The following is a 26,363-nucleotide window of genomic DNA, read 5'->3' as shown; positions in this document are numbered from 1 at the left end:
GAAAGTATTTCGGTCATTTTTTCGCTAAGGTCAATATTGAGGTCGCTAGAGGTCATCATAGGTCAAATTTCAGTGTTTTCGGTGTTGCCGGACATATTCCGCTGTAGCTCGGAAACTAGAAGAGCTAGAGAGCCGCGGAAAAAAGCAATCGATAGCTCTTTTCAAGCTCTTTCGCCAAGGTTCGTCAGATTTGACCTCAGCTCAACGGTTTGGCCTACAGAGGTCATGCAAGGTCAACTTGGCAAATTTCGTTGAAAATGTTTTTAACTATAGCATGCATTCACGAGAAAATAGAGAAACGATTCATGCACCATCGTGCTTGGCTCGTCGAGACGCGTCGAATGATATATAGTTTGACCTCGAAAGGTCATTTTGAAAATTTGACCTCAGGTCAAGGTCATGACCTTACCGAAATAGGTCATGCTGCATATCATTCGATCCGCATTGACGAGACAAACACGATAAACGTCGAACGGAGTCTCTATCTCTATTCAATAACAAGTAAGTGCAGAAAAACCGCTGGTGACCTCTGGTGACCAGGGAGATGACCTAGCGTGACCTCAGCGAGGTCACAAGCAAATGGTTTCACATGGGCTGTGATTTGCTGACCCAAGACACTTCAATAACGAAATATAGGAACAATCACGCCCGATTTAGCTGAAAAACAACTACTTTTCGATTCTCCCATTGACTTATAATGGGGAGCAGCGATGACCTGACCTGACCTTAGGTCACATTTATAAAAAATCCGAGATAGCCATTTTGTAGAGCTGGGTGACATCTTCAAGTACTGTAAATTTTACATCGATCGGATAAAAGCTGTGCCTTTGAGAGAGCTTTGAACTTTTTTAGAGGTGGTGTCAGTTTTGGTGACCTTGTGACCTGACCTGACCTGACCCGAACCCCCAAAAAAAGGACATGATGTAAAAATGTTGAATAAACAGCTATACAAAGTTTCAGGGCGCTAACTCAAGTGGTTTCTGAGTTATCGCTGAAAAACCACAGGGGGGGCCAAAATGCCCCCCCCCCCCCACCAGGGCGAAGGTTAAGCGATGCGTTGACAAAGGTACTTGTATGTACGTTTAACACAAAAAAGTGGCAAAAATAATGAAGGAGCACTTACTTGAAAACGCTTCATTTGTGCAGATAGGTGCTTCATCAGTTATCAAATAGGAAAAGGTCAAGTCAAGCATGCATTTGTGAAATATCATCAAATTTTATAATTCATTGGCTTATCATCCCTCATAAAAATACCAGCTACCTTGCTCATTTTTTACCCTCTACTATGTTTCTGAATAGCAGCAATGAATCACTCGGCACATGACAGGAATTGCTGGCTAAATTGTCCTCCCCTCCCCACACCGTACCAGTCGATCAATCGTGAAAATAAACTAAAAAGTACACGTGCAGGCAACGGCCGACAGCCTTCGAACGGGCGAAACATGCCGGCTGTTGTAAGACCATTACCGAAAACGTTATGTCGAGTGGACTTGCATCATGTATTTACCGAACATTTGAGCACATTGACATTGCTGGCTGTGCATAAGGCGAACTGATGGAGCGTCTATTGCGCCACGGAGGCGCTGAAGTTGAGTGTTAAACACATTAGCCGAACATTTTGTGAATGTCGTCAGGCCATTAGGCCTACCGTTGGTGATTCTTCCTTTCTTTTCATGTTAAGCTGGTGCAAGCGTGTGGAATATTTCACTGAAGAATGGCTTCCGACGGTTCGTAAGTACTACGGACCAACAAAATACAGACAATAATGCAGCACAAAGGTCACAAGGTTCGTTTTGAAGGGGAACGGTTATGGGGCTGTTTTGAGGGGCCTCCGGTTCCGGAATATCACAAAGTTCCCGATTAGAATTGTTATGGTTTGCGTTGCAGCACGTGGCGAGCTGTTACATGCACCGCATGTTTGGATTTTTTAACCCGCGCACCGACGGGGGGGGCGGATATCCGCCCCCCCCTGAGGTTTTTCGCGAATAGCGGGAAAACCGCGGCGCGTAGCGCCGCGAAATTTGGTATGACTATTCCCTTATCAATTTTACACATGGTGTGCAAGTTTGAACCTCCTACCTTTCAAGGTCAGGTCACCAGGTCACTTTGAATGACCCAACCTCAAGTCACTTTTTTGCAACTTTGTCACCGTGCCAGAGCTACAGTAGATGTCGGAGGCCTTTGAAAGTCGCAGGATGTTATTAGGTCATTAGTAGCTACAATTTGTATATCTCGGAATTTTGATATCGGTGACCTAAGGTCAGGTCAATTTCGCGACCTCCCCATTATAAGTCAATGGGGGAAAAATCAACTCCCTGTTATTACCACTAAAACGGGTCGAAATGGCCCCATATACCATACATGACTTCATATACGATCAACCTTCACTACCTTGAGGTCTGTTTTGCTGTTGGGCAGCTGTGAGGTCATGTGACGTCATCAAAGGTCACCAAAGGTTTTTGGCCAATAACTCCGTACAGGAACAAGATACAGACGCGTGGATGGTCTCATTGTGTTCAGCTCGTCAAGACGCATCGAATGATATACATGATGACCTCGAGGTCACGTGACCTGAGGTCAACCTTTGACCTTGACCTTTCGAGGTCAACATATATATCATTCGATGCGGATTGACGAGAGGATCACGATGATGCCCTTAGTTTGTTCCTATCTTGACTAATTCGAAAGTTATTCGAGAAAAACTCCCTCCATATTTAGCGCCGCCATTTTGACTTTTTCGACCCCTGTGACGTCATCTTTGACCTGACCTGAAAATGACCTTAGTAAAAATTGTAGATCTTGACCGTGCGTATCCGATGCCGTTTACCGCTTGTCGCTATCTTGCTTCGTTCTCGAGATCTCAGGGGGGGGCGGTCATCCGCCCCCCCCCCGTCGGTACTAAGTTGGCGCAGACCCCCGTCGGTGCGCGGGTTAAAAGAGATTATTGGCCCACCCGCTTTTATATTCAGATCCTCGTGCCTCGATACTTTTAAGTGACTTGCTTGCAGTAGATAAGGATTGATAGAGTTTTGGATTACATACCTACAAACTAAAGAATCAACCGAATCTAAAGAAGATGAAAAAGAATTTGTTGCTCATATCTAGAAAAGTTAAAAAGACAATATATATATATTCGAGCCTTGCACCTCCTCAGTGGTACAATATAACAATTGTTATCTTGTACCAAAATACCAATGCAAGGAAGGGTGAATGTATAGTTTTTTTTCTAGATATGAGTAGCATGTTATTTTCATCCTTTTGATAATCTTATCAACAATGCACAACACAACCTTCCAATATCTGAAATCCACCCAAGTCATCAAAGATATAATTGTTTCGACTCCGACCGGCATTACCTGCTCCTCAAACGGCAGCAGCATGCCCCGCGAGGCTGCTGGCGGCGGGGGTGGTGCGGGCGCCCCGAAATAGTGCGGCTTTAGCGTGGTAAACTCCCCGACACCAACGGCTCCTCGCAGCTCCTGACCGGGCCCGTATGTCTCCTGACCGGTGGCCATGCCGAGGGCCATCAGGAGACAATCCTGAGGAGACGGCTAGCAGCCGATCACCCGCTCCTAGACGTCACCGGATCCGTTGGGACATCACGAAGACACTGAAGAGCTCACTGCTTCACGACAAAGGTTCACCAGCCGCCACGGCGCGAGGGTCAGTCGATTATCACAACCACCGCTTGGAAAATTCACGGAACTATCACAAGTTGCAACGATCTTGCAGCTGTCTTTCACACGTGCTGACGCAACCCACTCAACGATCACTCTATCACTTCTTCTTTCCACTAAGATGAGTAAAAACTGTGACAATGTTTTTGCAACTCCACGGCAGAGCGAGGGTGGCAGTGGAACAGCTCGGTCAGCACCGTGCCCAGTCTGTACCCCTTCTTTGAGCCACAGCGCCACGGCCAGTCGACACCAGACCTGAACTTGGCGGCGCCCGGCGCCCGAGGGGGTCTTTTTGCCCGCACCGCCCGTCAGCCAATCAGCGCCGCCGCTGAGCGCGCCGCAAAAAGCCGCACAAGAAGCGGCGAATGTGACGTGCAGATTAATCATATCGGCTGCATTTGGGTTAAGAAGATGCATGTCATAGAGAAAATCCGTTTCGCGGAGTTGCCATCAGCATCGTGCAATGATGTTGCTAGTCAGAGGTGAGCTCCCTCGGTTCGTTCCACACACAGGGTCGTTGACATGAAGAGAAAGGCGTTGCGACGCAAGGTGAATGACAAGGGTGCCGTTTTACGGAGGACGTTTTATGTTTGTGTTGATGGCTTCTTCACGGTGCCGGCGCCTTGAGGTCAAAGAACGCGTGGCGATAAAAACGTTAAAACGGAGCTGGATGCTCCTCCTAAGGCTCGACTACGCATTTGTACGGGATATTGGGTGTCTATGTAGCATTTAGAGGTGGCAGTGAGAGACCCTGACTTCGAAATATGGGCACGGTTTGCTATTTTGTGCCTTTGTGTCTGTTCGGGCATAAAGATCGCAAAGGCTTCTCGTGAACTAACTCCAAAAGTAAACAACCAGCTCAGCACATTAAATAAAAGAAATTGTAACTACTTGCAATGAAGGCTAATCATTTCAGTCATGCGATGCAGCAAAGAAAACAGCACGCATTATTTCATTTTAATCACTAGCGGGTAGGTATTACTGGCCCATTTTGCCTGCATGTGTGCCGGGTATCTATTGTGTTTGATACATCCTCCTCTGTGGGGCGCGCCGGCCGGCCAGGGAGGTGACACATGTTCCCCACAAACGGTACTCCTGCCGCCGGGCGTCGGAGCACCGACTGCAGCACGTTATTGCACTTGCAACTTATTGGTCCCGCCGCCGGATCAGCCCGGCTTATACGCACCGGCACACGCCAGGAAGGGAGGTGGTGGCCGAAAGCCTCGTATTCAGTGGCAGTGCTGCTGCCTACTGCAGTGCACAGAGGGGTCCGTGAGGCAGATGGTTGTTCGTACTAAGCTTTGTTAGGGGGTGGTTGATTGGGAAGTGACAGGCACTTATCGACCCTAACTTGGGCTGCATACTTACATACTTGCATGGGGTATCGGGCGCATGGGGTCGAATCTAATCTCACCGACCAGTAGCGGCGGAACACTTTCAATAAAGGGGGGGGGGGGGTGGGCCACTGCCGACTTTTGGTCCCATTCCTTCCATGCAACGCCCATAGGGCTAATGTTAAAATGCTAAAATCAAAGAAGGGCACGGTGCCCCGGTCCCCCCCCCCCCCCGTTCCGCCGGCTATGTCAACGACTGTGTCTCTCCCCATGGTGCCCTTCCCTAGGCTCCCGGGGATGAGGTTTACCTGGGAAGACCGAGTGCACGGTGTCAGTCATTCCAACCCTCCCCCTCGCTCCCTCCCCATCGCTGTCCGTCGCTGTCAGTGTCTCACGGCCCGAGGGCAGGCTTTTTGCCCGGTCACGTGACCGCCAGAGCGTCATGCGCCGGTCACCCCTCCCCTCCTCTCTCCTGTGCACCCCACCCCACCGGGGCTGGGGGTCTGGCTTTTTATCGCCGGCAAGTCGCGCCTAATATTCCACTTCCGGACCGTGAACGAAAATGGCTCGCCCCTTCCGCTGCACGCTGGTACTGGTGGCTGGACGCTGGTGGTGATAGGAGGACGCTGGTGCTGATGGCATCTGGTGCTGGTGAATGACTCATTTACTGATGGTTAAAATGCCGTACACACGACCGGTACTGCAAGTGGCCATGCCTTCCCACATACATACGTTTAGAAGGCGGTCTGCACCGAATATACATTTTGCCAATACAATCTGCGCCTTCTTTACTCAGCTCCCTTGTGCCATCGTCAACGGTCGCTGGTCTCGGTCTATGACCTCTGTGCTATAGTCTTTGAAAGCCTTATGCTCTGCTATTGGTCGCTAGTTTTCGGTTCCAGATATCAAGTCTTTGGTCACTAGTCGCTGGTCCTTAGTCCACAGTCACTAGTCTCTGGTCCCTGGTCCTCAGTGACCGCTCGCTGGTCCCCGGTCTTTGGTCACTAGTCTCTGGTTCCAGGTCCACAGTGACCGCTCGCTGGTGCCCGGTCACTCTATGTCCCCGCCGGCCGGTCGTTTGGACCGTCGATGGCCGTTCTCTGGTCGCTGGCCGTCTTTTTGCGGCCTCGTTCGGAGCGAGTTTTTGTCCAGTGACCACTGGCCTGGCCTGGCCGGCGCCGCGCAGTGCCGCCGATCACTGGCGAGTCTGTGCGACGTGCAGCTTTCTCTGGCAGTGCAGCGCCTTAGGTCACTGACCTGCACCTGTCCTTGCGTCACGAGAGAGGTCACCGCCTCAGCTGGGAGGGCCAAAGAGGAGGGTTTGAGATCGCGGATGTCCTCAGCGTGCACCTCCTGCCTCCGTTGACTAACGGATTCGGGGGAAGTTTGAAAATTAATGAAATCAATGTCTATTTTAGAACAGGTTAGGCCATGGGGACTTACATCCGCTTCATGCTTGAAAGACTATTTCAGATGGCTTTGATTAGAAACTGCCTGATGACACATGCATTTCTAAATAGTTCAGGCTAGAAACCAACTTTTGTGCTTGTTTTTGGTGATATTTTCTTAGCCCTTACTTGTTAGAATTTTTAAAGTAACGTTATAGCAATATTTATTTAGGATCAGTGTAATACTTAATGTATTCATGCATAAGCAAAACTCAATCAAGCATTTGTTTCAAGCAGAGATTATCCGATATTTTCAGTGCGCATGAACGTAACATAGTTAACCATGAATCAAATACCTCAATATTACATTGCGTATCTCCCCTCCCCGCCACTCGGCGCGTGGCTTCTCTCTCCCTCCCCTCTCTCCCCCTCGCCGCCTCCTCTCTCCTCTCTGTGACCGACTGTTGCCACCCCCGTCGTTCGATCGCCTGCGGGCACCACGTGGTGGTGCCCCACCCCCGCCGGCGCCGACGACGTCTTCGTTCTTCCTCGGGTTTTTACCCGGCTGCCATTGACCTCGACTGATGGCCGCGGGCGCGTCACCGCCTTTGTGCCGCGCGCGCGCCAGTGGCCCACGTGGCGAGGACGGTCGATACCACGCGCTCGCACGCACACCGCCGCAGCCGACGCTACTCTGCTCTTCCGACTCGGACTGACCGACGCGTCGGCGGCGGCGGCGGCGGCGGCGGCGGCGGCCCAGGGCACTGCCCCCGTCGGCCAGCCTCGCCGAGTTCGCAGCTCACACAGCTCGACGCGAGCTAAAACTCAGAGCTGGAAGCTCAAAGATGGAAGCCCCTCAGGATCTGCACGATGCCCAAATCCAGCGAGGAAAACGTGAGGGGATCGGACTGGTGCAGCTTTGGTGCCATGGGCATACCAAACGCGGTTGAGTGTGTGGTAAGAAAGCCGGTCGCATTGTAAGAACTCCGGACAGAGTGGCGTCGGCTGGGGAGTGAGGCTAGTGCAGTGAGACTGATAAGATAAGATAGCTGAACAAAGATGCGTAGTCGTTGGGATAAGAATGCGACAGACACTCATAGCGAACAACTATTGTGTAGGAAGTACGCACTGATAGTACGCATTGAAAGGATGTAAATAATTATTTATTATCAACAAGAATATATGTAGACTGGAAGTTACGGGTGTAGCCGTAGTTCAGAATTGCATGGATGTTACAACACATCTTGTTACTTGCTCCGTCTTGTTGCAACGTTTCATAATTTTATTTTGGTATTCTCTTAGATCATCCAAGAACAGAGAGAACTTCGCTATAGATACTAATAGGGCTTTTTAGGCTCTGTTGCAAAGGACATTGCGTTTTTAAACTCTTTGTCTCCGACCACGTGGGTATCCTCGCGCTACAAATAGCAAGCAGACAAAACTATAGCGTGTCTTTCTCACGCATCTGCATAATTCCATTTTGCACTAGCGCTGGACTAGGCCTGAGTTTACGCGGATTTCTGGTCTGGAGTTTGATATATATTCCTGGATTACCTGCGTATTACGTGACTGAATGGAATGGTGGCCCTTGTAATATCGATCGAGGTCATGCTTATTCCAATTAGTTCCCGAGGGACGAACAAAGAGCTGCAACGCCGAGTGCCTTGTTTCTGTGCCTATAAGCTTCGTGCAGTGGAAAAAGCTGTTAACATGTTGCTGAGCTGGTAAAAAACTGTCCAGAGCCACGAAATTCAGTAGTTTTCACTGACGTTTCAGACTAAGCTCCTCATAGGACATAAGGTGATAGGGAGCCTCGAGTACCTTTTTTGGCAAAGGAAGTGCGTTTTGTTTGATTCTCGGGCGTAGCCCCATGGGAGATATTGACCGTACCTGCTTACGTACCTGCCTTAGAAGAAAGCATTACAAAGAGTTTACAATTTTTAACAAAGAAACATAAAAAGGTTATTGGTTTTGCCATGTAAGGTGCAGCAATTGATAGTGAAAAGGGCCAAAGAATATAAACCCTTTTTGTACATAATCGCGTTGTTAAAACTTATTTGCCGACAAATTAATCTATTTTACTCAATTCCACAATACATCAAAAATGCCTACTAAAGTGCTACATCCTCAGGGATAGATATCGCAAAGACCCACGCACAACCTCCCTGACCCGACCTCTTCCCTCTCCTGACTCCACCGGATGACCCATAGCCTGCACCGTCCATGTCCGCTGCAGCTAATAATATCGATGAGTCTAACAAAGCCTAATTAATTGGCAGCCTGTCGGTCCAAGTTGGACTCATTATTTCGCAGCAGAGTGACATGGCAAACACGGTGGTGCGTTCGCATTGGATCGGAGTTTACGATTTGTCTTTCAGTCTCTTGTTGAGTCAAGGCTCATTGGAACCGCTCATACCATTCAATGATCGAAGGCTGCTGATCATCCCTGAGGCCTGGGATATCTTTATGATCAAGGTATGAGGGAAATGTTGCAAAACACATTTAGCAGCACTTGCCAGGCTGCACTCAGAGTGAAGTACATCGAGACCCTCAATCTTCACTTCCTCTTAAAGTGAGGCGTTGCCCGATGAAAAAATCTAGGACAATAAAAACGTGTTCCAGAACCAATCAACCACTGGCTCTGGGCCAAATGGGTCAACTCCCTTGATACTACGACAGCCCCTGTTTAGTATGAGTCAACGGCTGGATTCACTCCAACATGCAAAAACGAGCCACGCCAAGTGCCGAACATTGCAACGAGCACTATCGCGCCTGCATCCTTTGGTAACAAAAACAGATCACTGAAAATGGAGCTAGAATTCCATCAAACAGTTATCTGCTACTAGCACTTCTATCACAGCTCGGTAGCATATGGAGGCGGTGAGTACCCTGGCCGGTATGCCGGGACGCCACTTGTTGCACCGGGTCGGTGACCCAGTGGGACGTGCACCATTCACAGCATGCACAGTGAGCGACGGGACCGCCTCCGGCTGGCAGTGACGGCTCACACCCACCCTACCGACCGCCACCTCCGCGGAAACCCATCAGAGACTCGGCCCAAAATACCCTCCGCGTCACGGGCAGTCCGTCGGCCCGCCCGTCGGCCCCGCTGGTCACGACGAGCCGTGACCTCGACTCACCCCGAGTAGCCTCAGGAAGGCCAGCATGTAGGTCTCATAGTCTACGATGGGTTGCGCCTTGGTCGCCAGCTTGCCGCCCGGTCCGCACCCCGCCGCTGCGCCGGCCCGACTCAGCCCGGCCAAATTTCAACATTTGCAACGTTGCAGGCCCATGGCGCGCGGCGGCGCAGCGGTAGATCGATATGGCGGGCTTTTTATTTCGGCGCCGCGCCGCCCGCCGACCCGACGCTGCCAGTGCGTGTTGCAGGGTAGTGCAGGAGGGTCAGGGAGAGAGGACAGGGAGAGGTCAGAGAGAGAGAGAGAGAGAGAGAGAGAGAGAGAGAGAGAGAGAGAGAGAGAGAGAGAGAGAGAGAGAGAGAGAGAGAGAGGTCAGGAAAAGAGGGGTCAGGGAGAAAGGTCAGGGAGAAAGGGGTCAGGGAGAGAGAGGTCGAGGAGGAGAGGGGTTAGGGAGAGAGGTCAGGGGGAAGGAGAGAGAGAGAGAGAGAGAGAGAGAGAGAGAGAGAGAGAGAGAGAGAGAGAGAGAGAGAGAGAGAGAGAGAGAGAAAGAGAGAGAGAGAGAGAGAGAGAGAGAGGCACGGGGGAGACGGGTCAGGAGGAGAGGGGTTAGGAAGAGAGGTCAGAAGGGGAGGGGTTAGGGAGAGAGGGGTCAGGGCTGACAGGTCGAGGAGGGTTGGGTGGGAGAGAGGAATCAGGGAGAGGGGTAAATGTTGGGGAATTCTTCGAGTGCAGCTATTTGGACATGGAGGTTGAATGATTTAGGACAATAAAAATAGTCACAGAAGGAAAAAGGACCGAAAGGTCTGGGCAATTTCGGAAGCTCATTGCAGAAGGCAAATCAAATTTATTTAAATTGTAAAACAGAAATGACTATAGGAAAAAGTCGCACGGTGTCTTTTTTTGTCACCCCCCCCCCCCCTCCCAACAGGTTGAAGATTGAGTTCCAACAGGATTTTCTCCTTATCGATGCGGAATCTTCATGGATTACTTTAGTACTCTTTTACTAGATAAAAACCTATAGTGCTGAATAACAATATTCATTACCACTGCGGTAAGACGCTGCCAAAATAACTTTGGTCTGGACCATACACAGCTGACTGGAGCAGACGGTTCCATGGCAGGGCGGGGGTGCTATCGACCATGGCCTTGGCATTGGGCGGCGTTTTTTACGCGTCTGCTCCATGATCGCCAGACAGAGGAAAAACTCCCGACGCCGAAAAAACGGCAACACAAAAACTCTGGGCCAATGTCATCGGGCGGCGGCCAGCTGATGCCGCTGTCTGCGCCAGTTTCGTCTCCTGGCAACAGACGCTACCTGGCAACCGTCTGATTTCACCTGGAAACGAACTGACCTATCTGGCAACAGTGGGTATTATTCCCATGCGGCCTTTCCATTGCAAGTATTTTTTATTTCAGTTGTATTCTGGCGCTTTGTTTAGCACACATATCTTTCAAAAATATTTCCAAGTAGTTTCATTTCTCAAAATTATGGAAAATATAGGCACCTACCTAGAAGGACTTCAATTGAAAAACTTTTAACCTCAAATTTCAATGAAGTGATATTTCAATAATTTTGAACAATCTTTAAGTTGTCACAATTTTTGTATCATCACTTACGGGTGGACATCTTGAAAAGCGTTAGCTTTACGTCTTCATCTACCCAGCTCCCTATCCCGCCTCAGCCGGCCTACCTCCCCGCACGGCCCACGTTGAACCCGCGCAAGCCGGCCGGTCGGCGGTGGCGCTGCGTCGTGGCCGCCGCGGTTTTTGCTGCCGTGAACCGGCAGGGTTTCCGACACAACAGGTGTTAGACTGCGTGAAAAACGGCGCGCAGACAGCTGCCTCACCGTCTCCGGCACACGTATGCACGCTGTGTACAGCTGGTGTAGGACACCCCCGCCCCTCCGCCGCTGCCGGAGCCCCTCAGCTTGGCGCCCTTCAGCTCGACACCCGCCGCAGTCCTTCTGGGGACCGAGTCTCTAATGGCGCCCATACCTACATGCTAGCATGGGCGCTGCATCCTTAGGCAAACAATCTAGCATGAAAGTAATGCTAGTGGATGGGATTGGGGACTGTGTTTAGAGGCATATGTGGCTAGTGTTTTTTTTTTTCACGTGCCATTTTATTGCAAAGTATAGCGAGTGATTTTATATCGACAAAGCTTATGCAATGCTTGATATTTCACTAAAATACACAAAGCATGACGTGTTTTAATCTAAAATGATAAATTTGCTCCGTTCCAAAGTACCCTACCGGCATTCTATCACGGTTTGGACCGAAGTCGGTATGAGTATTGACGTCAGTACGACACGCTTATGTAGGTGGGTGGTTCCAGAGTATCGCAATTCAAAGGAGCCCTTTGTAAATGTGCTTCAATAAGTCACGCCAGTTAGCACTGCTACTTTTTTATTTCATTATTTATGCACTGAATCGCCGGAAAGGGTTAGCTTTTTGCCTGGATACGGTTTACAAACAAGAGCTGTGTCTGACCATGGAGTAGTTACCTCAAGTGTAACTCGTTGTTCGCTGGGTGAAATCCCACACATGCCAGTGTGACATCTCGGTATGCGAATGGATATGCAACATGGTGCGGGCTCATTTTACGGCCATACCAAACAGACCTTTCTGGGAACATTTACACGTGGGTGGCGTGATTAAAGCATGTTTCCGCACTTGCCGCCAACTGATGCGACGCTCCGCAGCGAACAACAGCCAGAAGTAAAATTACTTAATCGACGGAACACAAAAGGCGGCGGCTGCAAGGATGTCCACTGTCCAGCCGCTCGATAACATCGACGACCACTAACGAACACCGGAAATACAACGCACATTGATGATGATCTTATACCGACGATGGGACCTTTCAATGATCATCCGAACGGGCTCTTTATTACAGTGATGCAGCCATTGAGCCAGGCACTGAGAGCCGCGGTGGGGTATGCGGCGCTAGATGTGAAGTAAAATGTCAGGAAGGGCGTCATCCGGACCAGCGCCGCCGTCATCGGTCGTGAGAGAGCTGTCGGAGGCAAAAACTGGCCTCGGCGGCGGCGCGGCGGCGGCGGCGGCGCGCTCCGCCAGCCGCCTCCGGCAGCCCCAAACACAGTCCAGCCGGCAGGATGCCCCGGCGGCGGTACACAATGGCCGGCCGGGCCGCGGCGCCATGGCTCCTCCACCAAAAACTGGTCCGGCCGGTCGCCACGGAAAAATGCACCGGCCAGACGACGGCAGGGCCGCGCGCCATGCGGCGTCCACGTCTTGTGATCGACAAACATCTGGCCGCGCTATGAGAGGCGGCCGTTTGAAAATTCAATGCGGACAACAAGCCCGACGGCCGCGGCAAGGGGAAAAGCTCGCCGACGGAAGCGGACTCGCGTCCGGTCAGAACAAAGCCGGCGCAGACGGCGTCCGCCGTTCCCACGGCTCTCCTGCCGTGTCGGCGGCGACGGCTCTTGGTCGCCGCTTTATCTTTGAAGCCTAGGATGCACCGAAACCCGTTGAAGCCTTGGTGCTGGCGCACGGCGTCCTAGCCACCACGGGCCGATGCAAGCCGCGCAGAGGTGAGTTGCACGGCGTGCCTGGCCTGGTAGACTGCGCCGCAGAACTCAGCAGTCTGCGGGACAGTCTAACTTCCAGGCAAACGGCGGCTGCCGGCTTATGCTGCACAGTGCATACGGTGCATACCACCCACGTCCCACAGCACACTCCGCTTAATTCAATATACCCTGCACTCCGCCGTAACATGCCATTGCGGTGACAAAATCAGCGGGTTAGCGTGGACACTAGTGGAATACTACACCTTTTTGCACTCAAAATAGGCATCTTTTCATTCAATTTCGGCGAATTGCATTCAATTTTAGCGATCTCTCATTTGCTTTGAATAGAGAGATCGCTAAAATTGAATGCAATTCGCCGAAATTGAATGAAAAGATGCCTATTTTGAGTGCAAAAAGGTGTATTGTCATTGCGGCGAATATGGCGTGCTCGATATACCCACCACAAAGGAATTCACCTGTCCGAGGCGGCGTGTTTCACACCGGCGATCGCTTCCAATGGGTGCATTGTGCGCGGGAAAGGCTTTTTGTTGGCGGCCTTCTTGTCGGACGCCAAAAACGGCCTCAATCGGCGCCGTTTTTGCCGCACTTCTTGCTCGCAGCAGCCACAAAACGACGCGGCAACGGCGGCCGGCGGCGGCGAGGCGGGACGCGGGTCGACAGCCGCCAGAGAACGCCTCGAAGTTCAAGGTTAGCTGAGGGGAACGCCGGAGACCGGGGAAGGCGCTGTCTGGGAGGGTTTGTACTGCCGCGGCCCGCAGGGGAGGCTGCCGTTGAGGAAAGGGTGGCCAGATGGTGGGCAAGGTGTTCAGACGGGAGATAGTAGCTCCGGTCATAAATATGTTCTCTGACAGTCAGATGCAGAGAGTGAAAGAGCGAAGCGCCATAAGGTTTTCGTGCAGCGTGTTAGCATATTTTCGATGACTTTTTCAGACATACCTAAGAGGATGTTGAGCTATTGTCTAAAGAAATGATTCTTTATATTGGGACTGCTTTGATGAGTCCGTTTTACTATAAATCATTTATAACAGCCAATAGGAACTTAGAAGTAAAAATAATTAACTAAAATATGTCCGATCTTGTTCTTGGTTCGTGGTTACTATACTCTGTTCCGTTTCAAGCTTGCAGCCGAAGTGCCCTGCTGAAAGCAGTGCGTGATTTCTGTATATACAGCTCTTACATTATAAGACGCAAATTCTTGAGCGGAGTCCGAGCGATCTGCCGAAGAAACTCCGACTGCAAGCTTGATATGGAACAGACTATACCAAAAAGTGTCTGAAATACAGCATTGATGCTTCCGTTTGGTTTGCGTTTACTAGCTTTGGTTTACTAACTTTGGTTCCGTTTACTAGCGTGCCCCGTCCCAAAGTCTTCAAAAGCACAGTGCACTAGTTCTTTGCATTTTCGAATACACCAATGGAAAAATTTAAAGAGAGATAAGTGACAATTTTCCAGGAATACCTATTTATGAAGTGTTCAACTGCATACTTAATATTGGAAAAAAAACAAAAATATTTTAAAAGGAAAGCACTGTCCAGTTTAACGCTTAGTTCAGTTTGAAATTTTGTGTTTTTTGCTTTGCTTTGAGGTGACCGCCTTTAAAGGTAGTGTGCCAGCTTTTCTGGACCGTATGGAGTTAATGGCCCAGATAAGGAGAACCGGATTTTTTTAGAACTTATCCATACCTTCAAAACTCATGGAAACGTCTTAAATTCTTCAAATTTTGAGTACTCCAGTGCGAAATTCGCCCCGACGGGTTGTCGGTCGTACCCCAACCAAATTTCACACCACTATGAACAATAAATGCACACACTGAAATCGCTATTACCGATATGCTCATCCAATCAAGTTTCGATAAACCCGTTCATCATCATCTCCTGCGGTTTCGAACACGCCTGTTAGGTGGTGCTGCAGACCGCGCCCAAAGCCAGGGCCCCGGTAACGTGAGGTAGCCGAGTCGGGGCAGCGTGCGCTGACCCAAGCCGGGGCCGCGCGTCCTCCCGGTGTCATGTGATAGCCCGGGGCTGCCCGCGGGGATGCGGTAGACCGCGTCCAAAGCTGCGGCCCCGGCTTGGGTCAGCGCACGCTGCCCCGACTCGGCTACCTCACGTTACCGGGGCCCTGGCTTTGGGCGCGGCTTCTGCTCATACTTTGTGGTGCGGTGGTGCTGCGTCGGGCAGCGCGCTCTGACTTCGGCCAAGAAAAATGCGTCAGCTGATCATTGTCATTTCTGCCACTTGCGTGTGGTGAAATGGGGTCATAACTTAAGAGACGGCTTTTTCATATCAATTATTTTACATAAAATCATATTTCAAACCATAAATAATGTTCGACAGCCAAATAAAAGAAACAATACCAATACAGGCTTACAGTTTGAGGCTCGACATTGTGTCGTCTACGATTAGACAGCTGATAACTCATTCCCGTACGTCGTAACTCTATAATGACCTTTGCTTATTGTCACATGTGCGCCGCATTCGCGATTGTTGCCGACGCCTGTTTGCAGGTCAGCCCACTACAGTTGTTATACATATCGAAAAACCGATAAACTTTTAGGCGAAAAAGGCACTATTCCAGGCCCATTTTTGATTTTTTTGCGATATTAGGTAAAAACAGAAGCTTCTTATCCTAGGAAAAATAAAATGGGAAATCTTTCAAAGGTGGCACACTACCTTTAAATGTCACTTAATAACCTTTTAGCATCGCAAGCACTACGAATGAATTGTTGAATGGACCAAAAAAAGAAGACTGGAAACTAATGAGCTTCAATTTTCCCGCGTTTAACTTTCACTTTTCCTCCCCAGACGTCCTATCACATTCCTGGCAACAAAAAACACCCCCACTCCCCCTCCCAATCCCCAGTCTGGCGGGCGGAGGGCCCGACGGGCGCGTCCCCCTCCTCCTGCCTCCCCTCCCCCACCCACCCGCAGTCAACACAAGGTCACGGCCAAGGGCTCTGTCTAGACAGTGTGGCGGGACGTTTTTGCAGCGTTTTTGACGTCACCTGTGCGGCGCGTGGGGGCGGGGGTCGATTCCAGACAGACGGGCAAAAAAGCGTCACCGGTGAGCGGCTATCAATGGCATGGCGAGAGCTCGTTAGACCGGTGTCCCCCCCCCCCGACCCCCAGGACGGGTCGGTGGACACGGTCCTCAACAGTCCCGCTGCGGACAACTGTGACGTCAGCAAGGCCGGCTATGTTTTTTGCAGGACGCTCTCGACTCAGCCGTCTGGCCGCCCGGCTAGACGGGCTCGTGCAGACAGCCAGACGCACAAAAAGCTGCCCTTGACCGAAGCGTCAGTGAATTCGACAAAAAGCGATGGCAAAAAGCCCGTGTTGCGCCGTCTGGAGATTTTTTGCCGTGGTTTTTCTCTGGTCCGCACCTGCGCGTTGCTGGTCTGCTCGCTGGGTTTGTCCCAGTACCCCAGATCGGCCGGCAGTCGGGTGCCAGCAGAAACTTTGTGCAGACGCGAATTCTACGCTCAAGTTCTTCTACTGCACAGCAGGTAAGCAGCACATCGTGCGCTATTCCCGATCCCCAGGGTGCCTGATGACGTAAAGATACCTTGTTTGGTTACTTATTACGTATTGCATGTCAAAGTTTCGTAGTTTGAGCTCCATTTGCATGTTTTCATGCTCTTTTGTACTCATGGTTTCAATTACTTTTTCTTTTCTGGTACCATTTCGCAAGACTGTGTAAGCTATTTTTTATCCAAATTAATGTTCCCCTGGCCGCCCAGCCGGTGATATGGCTCCCTGCCCCCGTCCCCTCTCCTCATTACCGGAGGGCGGACAGACCAAGGTCACCCTGTTCCATTTCACCCGGGGAGTCGGGCTGGGCTGGACAGCGGACTGAGGCTCCTCCCCAATCGGCCCCACCCCACGGGAACCACAAACGGGCGGTGCGGCGGGCGCCATTTTGAAAACTGCGTTTTTCGTCTAACATTGATAACTGATACCTAAGGGTAGTGAATAATTAAGAATCATGCCTTTGTAATGAATCATGAAATTCAAATGTTTGTAGAACTTTCCAATGCACTCTTGATGGCTGATGCAAAAGGAGTATTTAGTGAAAATCTGCTTTGTTTTACCGTTTTGTACAACTTCTTTTGTGTCATTTACTTAGTTATTAAAATGACATTTTCAGAGTAAAAAAATGTATAACATATTTTTCTCAGATTCGAGTAGTGAAATTAGTATGGTGACTAAAAAACACCACCTCAATCAAGCTCAGTTGTGGATTTAAAAGAAATATTATTTTACAGGGGAGCCACAACGCTCGCATGATTCGCGCAATTCACCAGTACCTTATAATCTAACTAATTTAATTAAGGAAACTCGCCTTACTGCCCCTATAAGTAAAATTTATTACCAGCAATACCATGAATAATTACAATTTGAGTGTCGTCAAATTCGGCTTACGATGACGCCATACAACTGTAGATTTTACGACTCGCACACTACGCCGCCGCTCGTGCAGTTAATTTGAACCAGGCGCTCGTACTATACGCGCCGAGTACTAATATGCGACAATTTACATACTCCAGCAATGCAACAGCGCTGCAAATCCTGGGCGGCCGTCTTTATTTTTCGTTTCTTTTTTACAATAATTAGGGTTTGGGTGTAGGGTATGTGAGCAGCAGGCTCGCTGCGGCGCGGCTAAATATCCGGCGGCGCACATGGCCCCAGTTATTGCCCGTTTGAAGGTGCTCTATAAAACCCGCCGGGCAATGCGTGCCGAGCTGCCCGTACATTATGGTGTGCAGGCACGATGTTGGGTTCCGCGTTTGAATGAAATGTAGCTGGAGGTTTTAGGCTCTCGGAATGTTTTTGTTGAAGGTGGTGAAGCAACATTTAGCTGTAATATTTAGGCCTGTCCTACATTTTCTCCTATCAACGTGGCCTTATATGAAAGGAAAAATGTTTTGGGAGGTATAGGACTTTACCTCCATAAATATTTATTTCGCATTCTAATGAAAATTTCTCCACTTCCTCATGGGCCCTTCCCTATTATCCCTCCCGCTCATCACCCCTTCCCCTAACAGCCTCCCCGCCCATTAAGCCCTCATCTCTTACTCCTCCAACCCTATGACCCCCATCAAATATCAGCCCTCCCCTCCCATGTCCTTTCACCTATTATCATCCCCTCCTTATCCCTTTCCTACCACCCTAACCTCCCATGACCCCTTCCCTATCCCCACCCCTTCCATGGCCCCTTCCCTCCCCTAAGCCCCCCCCCCCCCATGACCCCTCCTCCCCCTCCCCGCCATGCGCTCTAGTTCCGGCTCGGCCGTCGATCGATGCCGGCTCAGTTTTTCTGCATGGCTGCGCCCCAGTCGGCGTCGACGCTTCTCTGCGTCGGAAGCAACGCAGCCGACGACCGGCCAATGCTCCCGGCGCGACCGCGCGGCGGCGGCAGCCACCAGTTATGGGTCACGAGATCGTCTGTTAAAAATCGAACGCTGAACGCGACAGAGCATGGGAGGGGAGTTCTGCGTCAATTCTGCGTGTAGGGAAATGGGAGGGCCTTGGAAATGGGCTGCTGTCGAGTGTCGATATGCAAATATTTGAGCTGACCTCTGAGTCAACAGGAAGCTATCGTGATAACAATCAATCGAATTAGTTCGTTTCAGTTGGAGCCCTGAAGGCCCGGGGCTGTGTCTCAGGGCTCATACGCAAAATAAGGCTTTTATTGCTATGTTAACCCTCGCATGTGTAGAGGGGGGTCGGATGGACCCCTCCCCCATGGTTTTTCGCGAATAACTCGCGTAAAAAGCGGCCGATCGCGCCGAAACTTGCAGTACCCTCACATTGATCAATTTTACACCTACCCTGAAAATTTCATGACCCTGACCCAAATGACCTTTGACCTGTGACCTCTTTTCCGAGACCATGTTTGGCCGGAATCGCGATTCTGCGTATGCCGGCTAGCATTAGCCGCGCGTTTGCAAGCTTTTCGTGGTTTCAAACGTTCAAACATGTGATTTGATGTTGCTTCCATGCATTAGGGTGGGTGTCAAGGTCACCTGAAGGTCAGGTCAGGTCATTGACCTTTGGTGACCTCGGGTGACCTCGGTTCACTTTTTCGAGCTGTACATGTTTCTAGGCTAGTTTTTGGAGCTGAATTCGAATTTAGCAACCATTTGAACATTTACGAAGTAGTTTTGGCGCCTTCGTAACATGTTACGAAGCTGTCAGAGGCGGTTGACACGTACTACGAATACCCGTCACGACGCCTACTGGTTGACCTGACCTGACCTGACCCGACCTGGTCTAAATGCTTAAAGACATCATCTGTGATCAAAACTAACACGATATTCGTGATCAGCACCCCGAAAAACCCCTTAGCAGCCACACTTTATGACTTTCTAACAGGTCCCGATTTTCCCGACTTTGGGTCATTGACCTGACCTGGAAGGTCAACCAATGACCTAGGACCTTAAAATTGGATATCATCGGCTTCCTCTCGTCACGGGCAACACGCTCGTTTTTTCCGCGAAGCTCTAGCTCGATCAGGGGCCAAACGGCAAGGGGGGTCCAACCGACCCCCCCCCCCCCCCTACACATTAGAAGCTGGCAAACGCCGCACACATGCGAGGGTTAATACAAGACAATGGATATTGCACCCGTTACCGCCAGTCCATACGGCCGGCGCTATTGCACCAGCCCATTACACTTTCAGCGGTAAGGGGGCCGCCGGGTGCCGAGCTCAGAAACCTGCTGTTGCGAAAGGTCTGCTCAAGGGCTGCCGCCGAGTGCCGCCCGGTTGTTTGTGGTGTTGATAAAACGAGCAAACTTTGCAAAGGTCGCAAACTGGTCGAGCTGTTGTGGGCTGGACGGATTATTGGGCGGCCAGGTCATTATTGCCAGGGGCACTTGAAGGACGGCGCCATGGTGCAACCGTGGTGCAACAGGCCATTTGATCATGTATCCAGTATCCACCAAGGTAACTGTATACTGAAAATATGTACAGAAAGCGTTTCCCATTTACTTACAGAGGTGTCATGAACCAGCACCATATCCCTCTCTATTTTTTTCTTTTTTAGAGAGGGATACAAGCATCATATTGTGTTTTACTCGTTGTTTATACAGGAAAACCAATTTTAGCGACATACCTAACGCCATGCTACATTACTTTAGTTTTCGTAATTTTATTTTCACTGGTCCTTATGTGATAGGAAAAGCAACAGCATTCGCTCCATGCCAATTTTTCCGTCTTTTTTGGTGTTACCTTTCTTGCACTGTTTCAAATTTAAAAATGCTACATTATTGACTCAATTAGACGCTAAATAGCCCCTACCAAGATATTAGTTAAATGAAATATTGCTCAATACTTCAAAATTTCATGACACCAGGGTACACTTGATAATATAAAACAACCAGTAGCAAATATATTTTTACAAGCCAAACGATATTACAAAAGTCAACGCTCGAATGTTCGAAATAGAACACATATACCTACGTAGGTAATGGCACCGCCCTGTCAAGACGTAATAACGGTTCAGCGGGGCAGCAAAGGGCGCACCCCGTCCCCGGCGCAGTGTGCTCGCATGACTATGACTTTTCGACAAATGCATCTGCTTTGCAAACTAAATAATTCACGTGATAATCTATCACGTCCACCTGCCTGGGCTGGTTCAGTACATAACGCAGGGCCACCGGCCGTCGGAAACTATAAATATCAGTAGCTCCTCGGTCCCGTATACGACCAACCGTCATGCACCGAACAACACAGTGCAAACTGCTCGCTTTTGCAGGCTATGTGGACGATGGGACCTGGGGGATACCCATTGCCTCCACATGACCCAGTAGGTTTAAGTAGAGAAACTATTTTGCATATGCATAATGCACAGCATGCTGACCAAAAATTTACATTATTGTTGCATGCTCTGACACGAAATATTGCTCTCGAACATGTTCCTGTCTTTTTTAGCTTGCGTTTAATTTGGACTCCTGCCTGTTTTCTGCTCATGATTTCCCAGATCAAGTTAGGTCTTCTGCTGCCGCCATGCCGAATTATCAAATGCGCACCACATCGCCTTTGCTTTATACACCTTTTTACGCCCAATTTAGGCGGAAGTGCACACATTTCAAAAATAGTGCAGGTGATTTCGACGGTTCGGCATAGTGCCTTCATATATTGAATCGCGGCACGATATTCGTCATTGTGCACCCCACTCCGTCATAGTGTAGTTAAAAGTGGCCCAGGTTCAGACATATTGGACTTAGTGCAAATAATAATTCGTCAGGTTAATTTAATTTCGGCATACGGCATGTGCTTACGGCAATGTTCAAATAAATCCAGCAAGGTATAAATAAGCGATTATGTAAGCAAATCTCACCTTCCTACGCAGCTTAAGCCCTCAGCAAAGCTCTGGACCTAATGAAGAATGTGGGATGTCACGTGAACGTGAAATGCGCTACACCTTTTTACGGCCAAATATAGAAATAGTGCACACAGTTCAGTAATAGCGCAACCGATTTCGACAGTTCGGCATAGCGCACCTCTAGTTCGGCCAAGTGCATGATATTCGGTAATAGTGCACACGTTTCAAAAGAAGAGCAATCAATTTAGAAGATGGTGCGCTCAAATTAAGTCAGCCGTAGGTTCAATTTCGTCATCGTGCACGATTTCGTCATGTGGCCTGATAGTCGGCGTCCAGCAAAGCGATTTAGGCGATGTTCAAGTGAATTCGCTGCTAGATTGGGAAAATATTTTTGAAAGCCCCTATCTGTCTGTCAAGAGTAGCGTGAATCTTGTTCAAAAACCTGCTCAAATGCAGTTTCAGCTCTCAGGAATTAACTTATCATTAGTCTCGCTCTAAGAACTCGGTGACACGGTCAAGTGGCGGTCACGTGGCATTCAGGGCTTCTGAATCGGGTGCATAACTTCGTTGCTGGTTCAAAAAGATCAGAAATGCTATGGATTCTTGTTATCGCCTTTCAGCATCATGGCGAATTTGATTGAACAAAGCCGAAAAAATATTGCTCATGCCGAATATAAAAGCACCCGACGAATTATGTGCACTATGTCTTATATGATTGAAGCTAAGACACCCAGATGAAACATTAAATACCCTTTACCTTTTGCATTCAGGGCAGTGCAGCTGGCTACTTGACTTTTTTGCGTTGCTGACTGACTACGAGTGTCATTGGAGGCTCAGGTAGCGTGAAATGTCAAATAAAAATAGTTATTATTTATTTATGCAATGCCGTCTTACTGAACAGTGCCTAAATTACATGCGGGACCCCGAAATTGAAACGATCTGACGAATAATGTGCGATATGTCTAATATGCCTGAACCTGTGTCACTTTAAACCTGCACTATGACGAAATGGCTGCAATATGGCGAATATCGTGCCGCGATTCAATATATGAATGCACTATATGCCGTACTGTCGAAATCGCCTGCACTATTTTTGAAATGTGTGCACTGCCGCCTAAATTGGGCCTTTTCATTACATTCATTAAAATCTCATTAACTTTATTAGCGGTAAAATTTCAATAATTTAGTAAAATTTCATTAGCAGCTTGTTTGAACGGCACCACGCTACACTTGATGAACAGCAAGAGCGTTGTCAAAAATACTTTCTAGATGGGGCACCGAATTCGCTTGAAGGTTAACTAAATTGCTTTGCGGTACGCCGAATACCAATGCATATGACGAAGCAATGCACTCTGGCGAAACTGAAATCGCAACTACTGAAAATGAATGCATTCTCTTGTAAATTGCTTGCACTGTTTCGGAGCCGTGTGCACTATTACTGAATTTCATGCACTCGGCCCAAGAAGCGGTGCACTATGCCGAACTGTCGAAATGGTTGCACTATTTCTGAACTGTGTGCACTATTTCTATATTTGGCCGTAAAAAGGTGTAGACCCTAGGTATCTCAGTCAGATGCCGACCTCCCAGCGCCCCCACCGCCCTCCTCACATCCACGAGCCTCTCTGCTCCGTGCGCTGACCCGAGCCGACTCCGGCGGCCGGAGTCAATGACTCGGTCATGCGCGCGTGCGGCTTTTTGAGCTGACCGGCGCGCCGTCTCGGCGCATCTGACCTTTCTTTCTGCGCATTGATCGCCGCTGCGCTGGCGGCTAAAGTTCGCACCGGCGGCGGAGCAGGTGATTGATTTTTACGGCCACCGCCGGCAGCCGGGCCGAGGGCGTGCTTTTTCTCGTGGCCGACGCTCTCCCGTCGGCTAACCATTGACTCACGGGCGCAGCCATGAAAAGTCAATGCATGGTGCCCCGACGGGAGGCGCTGCTGCCACCTATCGGTAGAGCAGGAAAGCAGTAGTTCGACCGTTCGTCAATGTTGGTGGTGGAGACCGTGAAGGGGTGGGTTAGTTTTTCTGTAGAAAAGGCAGCTAAAGCTTGCTTCTAGCGGCCAGCGGCGTAATACCAGCATAATCACTTCTTATCTTCCATTCATTCTGAGAAAAGTGGAAATGAACAGGCCTGCCATCAGACGTGAGGTGACTCGATCGCAAATGGAAATGGACCTTCGGTCGCGGCGGCTTGCTATAAGCTTGTCCAGCGTCTGCAGGGCATTAGTTGAAGGACAGGGACTTGCTCTTGGATGTTTTATGGAAATGAAAACACCGCAAAAATGTAAGGAGACTACATTTATAGGTTGAGCCAAAAGGTCCTTTCCGGGCCTGAGTCCTGACAGCTTTGTAGGGAGTTCCAACCAGCGAACCGACAACTACGCCGGCACCGACCATGCCTGAGGTCCCATTGTGTCAGTGAATGTTGGCCGATTTGTTAGATCAAAAAGTGAGGCAACTTAACGCTCAGAACACCATGAGGAGGGCTGAAGACTCAAGAAACCATCCTGGCTTCGACATGTTTCTGACATCTTCATTAGACGGTTCATACGACCAGTCTCTCCCATCTGTCCGGCATTCTCTGTCATCGACGTCGGTCGTTACAAGGTTACTGCCATACCCAAACCAGACCAGACCAGACCAGACTGTGGGTATTGGACCAGGGCGTGTCCCTCGGCCCGCCCGTCGCGCCGGCCGGCCGGCCAGTTTGCCCCGAGGCGCCGCCCAGCGGCCGGCGCTGACTCCCGCCGCCGCCACTACGCGGCGCTAGTGTCGCGCAATTCCAGCCGCCTCGCCTGGTCGGCCTGCGGCGCCGGCGGCGGCGGAGGGCCACTTTTTGTGGCCTTTTTTGCACCCCTTTCGTCTGGACGACGGGGTCAGTGGACTCGCGGCGGGGCGGCCGGCGCACGTGAGACGTTCATGGCGGGCGGCAGGGCGGCGGACCGGAGCGGGCCACGTGCGGTCCAGACGCCGCCGCCAGGCACTGCTGGTCGGCCGGCCACCCCCTGCCGGCGCCGGATAGGGGCGATTAAACCGGCAACGGGTGTCTGCGTGCAGCCACTCCAAATCAGCTCCGATGAGCTAAATGGGATTACATAACGGCTGATGTTTGGATGTAGCTCTTTGGTGGAAGACCGGCAGAAACACCGTGTCGAAGATTGATCTGAATTCTGATTATCTATCTGAGCATTACAAAAGTCAACGTTGCCAGTACCAAAATATGTAAAAAAATCTATTCAAAGTGTATGTGGTAAAATCATTCAGTTTTTCCTTGTTCAATCTCAGACATACGTGCATACATTTATATACACAGTACCCACCTAACTGGATCCACGCACAAGACTGACTGAAATCACTAAAAGCAAAGTCCAAAAGAACAGCGGCTGCACATCACATGCTGCGACAGCTAAAGACGTTAGACGGATATACGTATATAGTAACTATGCTGATCATGCATGCTTCATAGGTAAGGGCCAGGCGCTAGTCTAACAGTAACGATTACCTAAATTTGGCTTGTGTTTCAACAGCAATCATTCAATCAGCCAGCATGGGGCATCACTCAGAGGAAAAGGGTGCAGAAAGCCGTACGAAAGCGTTTTGCATTTAATATGAATCCCGCAGCCGTCCACCCGCCCAGAAAACATTTTTACCGTCGATTGATCCTTTGCACTGTGAGCACATGCGTTGAAATTGATTGGGGCGGCAGCTGGCGGGGCGGACAGGCTGTTGGCTGGTGCGAGCGATTGTCGCTGTTTATTCGATGATATCAGCAGTGATAGGCCGCTCCTCTGTGTGTGTGCGTGTGTGCGTCAGTTAGTGAGTCAGAGGGGCAGTTGGCAGCCAACGTGCAGTGTGACTGGAGAAAATGTCAGCTGCCAGCGGACAGGGATGTCACCGGTAGATGCAGAGGGAGGGGAGGAAGGGCGAGAGGCGGAGAGAGGGGGGAGATGAGTTTGAGCCTCCAGCCGCGGTATGAGCCTTGATAGGCAGCCTCAGGCCGCCTGAGTCACAAGAGGCAGCAATTGACACTTTGAGTCGCCGCTGCCACCCACTGCCGCGCTGCCGCCGCGGTCTAAGTCACGCAAGTCGGCCCCAGGCCGTCCTGAGCCATAAAAGGCAGTCTCTGACCGTCTATGCCACAATAGGCAGTTTGAGCCGCCCTCTGAGCCACGGGAGTCGGTCTCTGGTAGACTGAACCGCCGTTCTGAGCCGCGAAGTCAACCCCGGTTCGTCTGAGCTACAAGAAAAGTCACTGGCGGTTTGAGCCGCTGTCCTGAGCCGCAGGAGTCTGTCTCTGACAGTTTGAGCCGCCGTATGAGCCGCCGTTTGAGCCGCGGGGGTCTGTCTCACGCACGGTGCACGACGTGCAAGATGCGTTTTGTTTACGTTCGCGGCGGGTAAACACACAGAAATAGACCCGGGCCGGTTCGCCGGGCGGCTGCTGCTAAACCGCTGGGAGAGGAGCAGAGGCGCAGTGGGGCTAAAATTGGGTGGCTTAGGGCCTTATTACTTCGGCATCGATCATTTCTTGGACTAAATCTATGGCATTTTTACTAAAGTAATGATGGTAAGGTTCGATCCCAAGCAAATGGGCTCTCGGGTAGCATCAGCGTGCCATTGTTTGATACCAATGTTATTGAGCTAAAACTTATTATGGTTTTAATTTATCACGTCCCGATATTTTATTTTCCTCGGTCCCTGAGACGCTGAATGTAAAATTTGCGGTAGGTGCATCAGAGCTGACTGCAGCACCAATATTGTGCGAAGTAGTTTAGTAGCCCTGTGCAAGTGCAGGTTTATCCGGCAATGATAGCAGTGGCTCGGAGGAAGGAAAACAGAGATTACATAAGCAAAGCCATTTGGAGCTTGTTTCACGGGCGTAGGAACGTCATGAAAAGTGGGTGGGCCATCCTGTCAAGGGGCCTCCTTTTCCAGGGGGCCTCCTATTTT

The 26,363-nt window shown here is 50.2% G+C and overlaps 1 protein-coding gene across 1 annotated transcript in view; it reads right to left on the bottom strand.

Moving 5' to 3' along the window:
- LOC122388012 (zinc finger protein squeeze-like) overlaps positions 1 to 9,646 on the bottom strand; it is a 58,796-nt gene extending 49,150 nt beyond the window's left edge. The window contains exon 1 of the mRNA XM_043378749.1: positions 9,540 to 9,646. Coding sequence (XP_043234684.1) covers positions 9,540 to 9,566 — 27 coding nt within the window. The 5' untranslated portion in view covers positions 9,567 to 9,646. The remainder of the gene's footprint in view (positions 1 to 9,539) is intronic.
- Positions 9,647 to 26,363: the final 16,717 nt, after the last annotated feature.

Source organism: Amphibalanus amphitrite, unplaced genomic scaffold (genome assembly GCF_019059575.1).
Source record: "Amphibalanus amphitrite isolate SeventyFive unplaced genomic scaffold, NRLGWU_Aamphi_draft 000305F_arrow, whole genome shotgun sequence".
Taxonomy (NCBI): domain Eukaryota; kingdom Metazoa; phylum Arthropoda; class Thecostraca; order Balanomorpha; family Balanidae; genus Amphibalanus; species Amphibalanus amphitrite.
Note: the sequence above shows the minus strand (reverse complement) of the source record. Positions and strands in the feature narration are given on the sequence as shown.